Here is a 9,306-nt window from a genome sequence, read left to right on the forward strand (position 1 = left end):
GGTGTTGTGTGATGTTTGCGATCTCCGGCAGTTTGAAGAACAGGCGATTCTGGTGAACCGTGAGGACCACACTGACCACAGACAGTGGACGCAGCAACACCTGGACGCTGCTGACCTCCGACTGCCGACCATGGCCCCCACCCCTCCCCAGGGGGAGATCGAGGCCGATTGTATGGACGTCAACGTCCGAGGGCCTGGTAAGTTACTGGTCTGACCCTGAAAAATAACTATGTTACTGGGTATAACACTCCTGTATATATTATATAATAACACACTGTGTGTTACTGGGTATAACACTCCTGTATATATTATATAATAACACACTGTGTGTTACTGGGTATAACACCCTGTATATATTATATAATAACACACCATGTGTTACTGGGTATAACACCCTGTATATATTATATAATAACACACTGTGTGTTACTGGGTATAACACCCTGTATATATTATATAATAACACACCGTGTGTTACTGGGTATAACACCCTGTATATATTGTATAATAACACACTGTGTGTTACTGGGTATAACACTCCTGTATATATTGTATAATAACACACTGTGTGTTACTGGGTATAACACTCCTGTATATATTATATAATAACACACCGTGTGTTACTGGGTATAACACTCCTGTAGATATTATATAATAACACACTGTGTGTTACTGGGTATAACACTCCTGTATATATTACTGTGGGGTGGAGTCTGAGTTTCGGGCTGGCCCGAGGTTTGGGGCATGACCAATGTCTATGTCTGGGCCAAGGTTTGGGGTCAGGCTGGGTTTGAAGGTGGGGACGGGTTCAGGGGCGGGGCCGTGTTCAGGGGCGGGGCCACATTAAGAGGCGGGGCCACACTAAGAGGCGGGGCCGGGTTCACGGGGCGAGGCCGGGTTCACGGGGCAGGGGCGGGTCCACACTAAGGCGGGCCGGGTTCACTGGGCGGGGCCGAGTTTGGGGGCGGGGTGGGCCGGGTTCACGGGACGGGGCCGAGTTTGGGGGCGGGGGCAGGTTTGGGGGCGGGCCGGGTTTTGGGGCGGGGCCGAATTTTGGGGCGGGGGCGGGGCCGAGTTTGGGGGAGGGGCCGGGTTTGGGGCCAGGCCGGGTTCACGGGGCGGGGCCGAGTTTTGGGGCGGGGCCGGGTTTGGGGCCGGGCCGGGTTCACGGGGCGGGGCCGAGTTTGGGGGCGGGGGCGGGCCCGGTTTGGGGGCGGGCCGGGTTCACGGGCGGGGCCAGGGTCACTGCGTGATGACCTGCTTTCACTGACCCCACCCCTCTTGTTTGCCCACAGACGGGTTCACGCCGCTAATGATCGCCTCGTGCAGTGGGGGGGGTCTGGAGACGGGCAACAGTGAGGAGGAAGTAGATGATGCCTCCGGCAATCTCATCTCCGACTTCATCTACCAGGGCGCCAAACTCCACAACCAGACCGACCGCACGGGCGAGACAGCCCTGCACCTCGCGGCTCGCTACGCACGGTCCGATGCCGCCAAACGCCTTCTCGAGTCCAGCGCTAACGCCAACATTCAGGACAACATGGGCAGGACTCCACTGCACGCCGCTGTGGCCGCTGATGCTCAGGGGGTCTTCCAGGTAAGGCTCAGGGCGTTACACCGCTCAGGACCACTGGCACTGCAGGGGCACGTGATGGAGTTACAATATTGTTCAACGGGGCGGAGGGGCTGAATGGCCTCCTGTTCCCGAGGGGCTGAATGGCCTCCTGTTCCTGAGGGGCTGAATGGCCTCCTGTTCCTGAGGGGCTGAATGGCCTCCTGTTCCTGAGGGGCTGAATGGCCTCCTGTTCCTGAGGGGCTGAATGGCCTCCTGTTCCTGAGGGGCTGAATGGCCTCCTGTTCCTGAGGGGCTGAATGGCCTCCTGTTCCTGAGGGGCTGAATGGCCTCCTGTTCCTGAGTGGCTGAATGGCCTCCTGTTCCTGAGGGGCTGAATGGCCTCCTGTTCCTGAGAGGCTGAATGGCCTCCTGTACCTGAGGGGCTGAATGGCCTCCTGTTCCTGAGGGGCTGAATGGCCTCCTGTTCCTGAGGGGCTGAATGGCCTCCTGTTCCTGAGGGGCTGAATGGCCTCCTGTTCCTGAGGGGCTGAATGGCCTCCTGTTCCCGAGGGGCTGAATGGCCTCGTGTTCCCGAGGGACTGAATGGCCTCCTGTTCCCGAGGGACTGAATGGCCTCCTGTTCCCGAGGGACTGAATGGCCTCCTGTTCCCGAGGGACTGAATGGCCTCCTGTTCCCGAGGGACTGAATGGCCTCCTGTTCCCGAGGGACTGAATGGCCTCCTGTTCCCGAGGGAGTGAATGGCCTCCTGTTCCCGAGGGACTGAATGGCCTCCTGTTCCCGAGGGACTGAATGGCCTCCTGTTCCCGAGGGACTGAATGGCCTCCTGTTCCCGAGGGACTGAATGGCCTCCTGTTCCTGTGAGGGGCTGAATGGCCTCCTGTTCCCGAGGGAGTGAATGGCCTCCTGTTCCCGAGGGAGTGAATGGCCTCCTGTTCCCGAGGGAGTGAATGGCCTCCTGTTCCCGAGGGAGTGAATGGCCTCCTGTTCCCGAGGGACTGAATGGCCTCCTGTTCCCGAGGGAGTGAATGGCCTCCTGTTCCCGAGGGACTGAATGGCCTCCTGTTCCCGAGGGACTGAATGGCCTCCTGTTCCCGAGGGACTGAATGGCCTCCTGTTGATCCGGTGCTTGGTGCCGTGTTCCTGATGCAGGTTTTGTTGTGTCCGTGGCAGATCCTGATCCGGAACCGAGCGACAGACCTGGACGCGCGGATGCATGATGGGACCACACCTCTGATTCTGGCCGCACGCCTGGCCGTGGAGGGAATGGTCGAGGAGCTGGTCAACTGCCACGCTGACGTTAACGCTGTGGATGACTTCGGTACGGACTTCCGCCCAACCGTCACCGGGGTCCGGGGAGGGGGCGGGGTCCGGGGAGGGGGCGGGGTCCGGGGAGGGGCCGGGGCCCGAGGAGGGGCGGGGTCCGGGGAGGGGGCGGGGTCCGGGGAGGAGACTCTGATTGGAGGAGGTGGGGGGGTTTTTGGGGAGGGCGCTCTGATTGGAGATGTGTGGGTTGGGGGTTGTTGATTGGAGGTGGAGTGTTGTGGCCTGGGGTCACTGATTTGAGCACAATGATCGGGTTCGGGGGTGAGCCCCCGGGTCGGTGAGTGGGGTTGGGGGTCAGAGAGTGAGCCCGGGGTTCGGTGAGTGAGTCGCGGGGTTGGGGTTCGGTGAGTGAGGTCGGGGGTCGGGGAGTTAGCCCGGGGAGTGGGGTCGGTGTGTGGGGTCGGGGAGTGGGGTCGGGGAGTGAGCCCCGGGGTCGGGGAGTGGGGTCGGTGTGTGAGGCCGGGGAGTGGGGTCGGTGTGTGTGGTCGGGGGTCGGGGAGTTAGCCCCGGGGGTCGGGGAGTGGGGTTGCTGTGTGAGGTCGGGGGTCGGGGAGTTAGCCCGGGGAGTGGGGTCGGTGTGTGGGGTCGGGGAGTGGGGTCGGGGAGTGAGCCCCGGGGTCGGGGAGTGGGGTCGGTGTGTGAGGCCGGGGAGTGGGGTCGGTGTGTGTGGTCGGGGGTCGGGGAGTTAGCCCCGGGGGTCGGGGAGTGGGGTTGCTGTGTGAGGTCGGGGGTCGGGGAGTTAGCCCGGGGAGTGGAGTCGGTGTTTGAGGTCGGGGAGTTAGCCCCACGGTCGGGGGTTGGGGAGTGGGGTCGGTGTGTGAGGTCGGGGGTCGGGGAGTGAGCCCCGGGGTCGGGGAGTGGGGTCGGTGTGTGAGGTCGGGGGTCGGGGAGTTAGCCCGGGGAGTGGGGTCGGTGTTTGAGGTCGGGGGTCGGGGAGTTAGCCCCACGGTCGGGGGTCGGGGAGTGGGGTCGGTGTGTGAGGTCGGGGGTCGGGGAGTTAGCCCGGGGAGTGGGGTCGGTGTTTGAGGTCGGGGGTCGGGGAGTTAGCCCCACGGTCGGGGGTCGGGGAGTGGGGTCGGTGTGTGAGGTCGGGGGTCGGGGAGTTAGCCCGGGGAGTGGGGTCGGTGTTTGAGGTCGGGGGTCGGGGAGTTAGCCCCACGGTCGGGGGTCAGGGAGTGGGGTCGGTGTGTGAGGTCGGGGGTCGGGGAGTTAGCCCCACGGTCGGGGGTCGGTGTGTGAGTTCAGGGGTCGGGGAGTTAGCCCGGGGAGTGGGGTCGGTGTTTGTGGTCGGGGGTCGGGGAGTTAGCCCCACGGTCGGGGGTCGGTGTGTGAGGTCGGGGGTCGGGGAGTTAGCCCGGGGAGTGGGGTCGGTGTGTGAGGTCGGGGATTGGGGAGTTAGCCCCAGGATCGGGGGTCGGGGAGTGAGGTTGGTGTTTGAGGTCGGGGGTCGGGGAGTTAGCCCGGGGGTCGGGGAGTGGGGTCGGTGTGTGAGGTCGGGGGTCCGGGAGTTAGCCCCGGGGTCGGTGTGTGAGTTCAGGGGTCGGGGAGTTAGCCCGGGGAGTGGGGTCGGTGTTTGAGGTCGGGGGTCGGGGAGTTAGCCCGGGGAGTGGGGTCGGTGTTTGAGGTCGGGGGTCGGGGAGTTAGCCCCACGGTCGGGGGTCGGGGAGTGGGGTCGGTGTGTGAGGTCGGGGGTCGGGGAGTTAGCCCCACGGTCGGGGGTCGGGGAGTGGGGTCGGTGTGTGAGGTCGGGGTTCGGGGAGTGAGCCCCACGGTCGGGGGTCGGGGAGTGGGGTCGGTGTGTGAGGTCGGGGGTCGGGGAGTTAGCCCGGGGAGTGGGGTCGGTGTTTGAGGTCGGGGGTCGGGGAGTTAGCCCCACGGTCGGGGGTCGGGGAGTGGGGTCGGTGTGTGAGGTCGGGGTTCGGGGAGTGAGCCCCGGGGTCGGGCCGGGCTCCGCTGGCACTGATGGGCTGTGTTTGCGTTCCCAGGGAAGTCGGCCTTGCACTGGGCCGCTGCCGTTAACAATGTGGAGGCCACGATGGTCCTGCTGAAAAACGGGGCCAACAAGGACATGCAGGACAACAAGGTGAGGAACTGGAGCTATACTGGCACGGGGGGGCGGGGGGCTGCTGTGGAGATTTATTTCCTGCTTGGTAACTGTAATGTGTGCCCCTGTGAGTAGCTCTCCGGTTTGATTCCTGTACGGGCTGCTCCTGCACACTCTCCACCTTGCCATCCTCGTCTGCTGGCCGGACACTCTCTGGCGCACCATCTTGCCGTCTGGAGGAGGCGGAGGTCCTCGATGGAGTACTCTCTACGCGAGAATCCTCCCACAGTTTATTGGGGACTTGGCCTGGAGGGTGTTGCACGGAGCAGTCCCGTGCAATCTGTTTTTAAGTCGGTTCACAGACTCCCAGGCCGCCTGTAATTTCTGCAGTCTGGAAGAGTCCGTGTCCCTGGAGATGGAGCACGCGGTGTCCACCGGTACGCTCGCGGCCTTCCGCGAGAGGTGGGCGCCGGAGGGACTGGAGTGCGTCGTCACCCCTGGCAACCAAATTTTAACTTAATTTGACCGGCTCAAGTTACCACATTAATTTGGATCACATTAGCCGGTCACGTGATGCTCACAAGACTCAATAAAACCCCGGCCAGTTGGGTTCGGGGGATCCACGATGGGGCAGGTGGTTGTGAGCCTGGTGGATGAACCGGTGATGTGTCGTGTGATTGTTAAACATTTTGTTAATAGACCAACTCGTTCTTAATAGCGATGTGTTGCTGTGAATTCTTAAGCAAAGAGCCCATGAAGCAAATACATTCCAGTAACCAGAGGACACAGATTTAGAACCAGGGGGGGAGAGGAGGAGAACGTGTTTACGCAGCGAGTTGTTGTGATCGGGAACACGCTGCCTGACAGGGCGGTGGGAGCAGGTTCAATAGTGACTTTCAAACCGGGAATTGGATAAATACCTGAAGAGGGGAGATTTGCCGGGCTGTGCGGGGAGTGGGACTGATTGGATCGCTCTCTCTCACAGAGCCAGCACAGGCTCGATGGGCCGAATGGCCTGTGCTGTGAGATTCGATGCCGTGCGTGGATTCCCGATGGGTTTTTTTAGTGCGTTTGATGCTGTAAGGTCTTGTGGTGCTGGCCCCTGGTTAACCTCTCGCCCCCTTCTCCCCCCCACCCCCACCCCCCCCCCCCCCCCGCTCCTTGTCCCTCAGGAGGAGACCCCGCTGTTCCTGGCCGCCCGGGAAGGGAGCTACGAGACCGGAAAGCTGCTGCTCGAGCACTTTGCCAACCGGGAGATCACCGACCACATGGACCGGCTGCCCCGCGACATCGCGCAGGACCGCATGCACCATGACATCGTGCAGCTGCTGGAGGAGTACAACCTGGTGAGGAGCCCCCAGGTGCCGATGGGCGGGGGTGGCGGCATTGCCAACGGCCTCTCCCCGCCCGTCTGCTCGCCCATGGGCAGCTACATGGGCAACCTCAAGCAGTCGGGCCACGGCAAGAAGTCCCGCAAGGCTGGCAGCGGCGGCAAGGGCAGTGGCTGCAAGGAGTCCAAGGCCAAGCGCAAGAAGTCGCAGGACGGCAAGGGCGGGCTGCTGGACACCTCGGCCGTCCTGTCGCCCGTCGACTCCACGGGCTCCAACCACACCTACCTCTCGGACGTGGCCTCCCCGCCTCTCCTGGCCTCGCCCTTCCAGCAATCGCCCGCCATCCAGCTCAACCACCTGCAGGGGCTGGCAACGGCCGAGGGGCACCTCAACCTGGGCCACCTGGGCATGGGCGGCAAGCCGGAGCTGGGGCTGGGCAACAACGGCAGGATGGTCTTCGAGCCCTCGGCCTCCCGCCTCTCCCAACTCCCCACCGCCAGTGGCCAGCCCCTGGTCAACGCCTCGATGGGCATGAACTTGGGAGGGGCGGGCACCATCAGCGGGCAGTGCGACTGGCTGGCACGGATGCAGAGCGCGGGCATGATGCCGAACCCATACAACCCCCTGCGGAACACTGTGCAGCAGAGCCAGCACGGGATATTGGCCTCGCTGCACAATGGGCTCCCCAACACCTCCTTGTCTCAGATGATCAGCTACCAGGGCCTGTCCGCTCCCCAGTCGCACCTCATGCAACAGCAGCAGCCACCACCAGCCGTACAGCTCAACGCCAGGCCCACCGGCAACGCCCACCCCCTGGGCCAAACCTACTGCGGCGGGGACCCCCGGCAGAGCGAGCTGACCCCCTTGGGAGGCGGCATCCACCTGATCCCCGCCCAGGACACGCAGCTGCTCCAGACCTCGCTGCCCAGCTCTCTGGGCCAGACCATGGCCACCACCCAGTTCCTCACCCCCCCCTCGCAGCACGGCTACTCCTCCTCCATGGATAATACCCCCAACCACCAGCTGCACCTGTCCGACCACCCCTTCCTCACCCCATCCCCCGAGTCCCCCGACCAGTGGTCCAGCTCGTCCCCCCACTCCAACATGTCCGACTGGTCCGAGGGAATCTCCAGCCCCCCGACCAGCCTGCAGGCCCAGCGGGGCCACCTCCCCGAGCAGGTCTTCAAGTGAAGACGTCGCATCCTGTTGCCCCAAAGCCCCATCTCCCCCTCCCCCAACATACCCCCCCAAAACCCAAGCCCCCCTCCCCACCCTCCCAACATACCCCCCCAAAACCCAAGCCCCCCTCCCCACCCTCCCAACATACCCCCCCAAAACCCAAGCCCCCCTCCCCACCCTCCCAACATACCCCCCCAAAACCTAAACCCCCCCTCCCCACCCTCCCAACATACCCCCCCAAAACCCAAGCCCCCCTCCCCACCCTCCCAACATACCCCCCCAAAACCCAAGCCCCCCTCCCCACCCTCCCAACATACCCCCCCAAAACCCAAGCCCCCCTCCCCACCCTCCCAACATACCCCCCAAAACCCAAACCCCCCCTCCCCACCCTCCCAACATACCCCCCCCCCCACCCCCCCCAACATACCCCCGCCCCAGGCCGCTCAGTGTCGCCGGGTCAGCGGTAGACCACTCGGTCGGACCTCGAGGGACTGCGGCTGGAGTTTGGCCCGATGTCCGGGGTCAGGAGGATGAGGAGGAGACGGGAGTTTTGTTCCGTGTTCCAGTTTAATTTATTGATGTACTTTTTGTTTTTACTGCGTTTTTAACATTTTATTTAATTGACCGCTGGTGTTTGAGACTTGGGCGGGTTGTGAGACGGAGGCTGATCATCGATCACACACACAGCGCTCACACAGCAGCTTCTGTACAAACATCACACTGGGGGGGGTTTTAAAAAAGGAAAGTTTCTTAGCTGGTTTTTGTGTCGATGGGTTTTTAGCCGACTGATTTGTTGCTAAATAATTAATGTATAAAATAGTCCGACTTATATTTATGTCTGAGTTCTGAATCTTCTGCAGAAAGGGGTCAAAATGAACCTGTGTAAAGGTTGTGTATGTGCACACTCTCTCACACACACTCACTCACTCATTCACTCATTGTTACACAACTCACACCCTGCCTCCCTCACACCCTGCCTCCCTCACACACTGCCTCGCTCACACTCACACAACTCACACCCTGCCTCACTCACACACTGCCTCGCTCACACTCACACAACTCACACCCTGCCTCCCTCACACCCTGCCTCCCTCACACCCTGCCTCCCTCACACCCTCTCACACTCACACAACTCACACCCTGCCTCCCTCACACTCACACAACTCACACCCTGCCTCCCTCACACCCTCTCACACTCACACAACTCACACCCTGCCTCCTTCACACTCACACAACTCACACCCTGCCTCACTCACACCCTGCCTCCCTCACACCCTCTCTCACTCACACAATTCACACCCTGCCTCCCTCACACCCTCTCACACTGCCCCTCACACCCTGCCTCCCTCACACTCACACAACTCACACCCTGCCTCCCTCACACTCGCACAACTCACACCCTGCCTCCCTCACACCCTCTCACACTCACACCCTGCCTCCCTCACACCCTCTCACACACTCACCCTGCTTCCCTCACACCCTCACACAACTCACACCCTGCCTCCCTCACACACTGCCTCGCTCACACTCACACAACTCACACCCTGCCTCACTCACACAACTCACACCCTGCCTCCCTCACACTCACACACTGCCTCCCTCACACCCTCTCACACTCACACTGACACCCAGGGGTGGCCGTGAGGGGCGGGGTGCTCCAGTCGGACACCTGCTGACCCGAGGCCCCCGGCGATTGTCCCGCCTGGACCCAGGGGCAGTGCACTGCAGGCTCTGCCCCGTCTCTGAGCGAGTGAGCTTTTCAGTATTATTGTGGGGCCGTCCGGTTAGTATTTTCTGAGGATTCTGATCTCACTCTTGGCAACCTCGGGCCCTTGAAATGGGGCCCAGGAAA

At 62.1% G+C, this 9,306-nt stretch overlaps 1 protein-coding gene across 1 annotated transcript; it reads left to right on the plus strand.

The window, feature by feature from the left end:
- The first annotated feature begins 42 nt into the window (after window positions 1–42).
- On the plus strand, window positions 43–7,609 carry LOC139250078 (neurogenic locus notch homolog protein 1-like). Its single transcript, XM_070872652.1, has 5 exons — window positions 43–197; window positions 1,296–1,597; window positions 2,748–2,895; window positions 4,886–4,983; window positions 6,117–7,609. The coding sequence occupies exons 1-5, from the start codon at window positions 131–133 to the stop codon at window positions 7,464–7,466; spliced, it is 1,965 nt and encodes a 654-aa protein (XP_070728753.1). The 5' UTR covers window positions 43–130; the 3' UTR covers window positions 7,467–7,609.
- Window positions 7,610–9,306: the final 1,697 nt, after the last annotated feature.

This window comes from Pristiophorus japonicus, unplaced genomic scaffold (assembly GCF_044704955.1).
Source record: "Pristiophorus japonicus isolate sPriJap1 unplaced genomic scaffold, sPriJap1.hap1 HAP1_SCAFFOLD_3437, whole genome shotgun sequence".
In the NCBI taxonomy this organism is placed as follows: Eukaryota; Metazoa; Chordata; class Chondrichthyes; family Pristiophoridae; genus Pristiophorus; species Pristiophorus japonicus.

What these genes read in the sequence shown, in the direction of transcription:
- LOC139250078 (XM_070872652.1), top strand. Translation starts at nt 131, where the DNA reads ATGGCCCCCACCCCTCCCCAGGGGGAGATCGAGGCCGATTGTATGGAC. An exon ending in CGTCAACGTCCGAGGGCCTG is followed by an intron (nt 198 to 1,295) that starts GTAAGTTACTGG and finishes GTTTGCCCACAG; the next exon opens with ACGGGTTCACGCCGCTAATG. An exon ending in ATGCTCAGGGGGTCTTCCAG is followed by an intron (nt 1,598 to 2,747) that starts GTAAGGCTCAGG and finishes TGTCCGTGGCAG; the next exon opens with ATCCTGATCCGGAACCGAGC.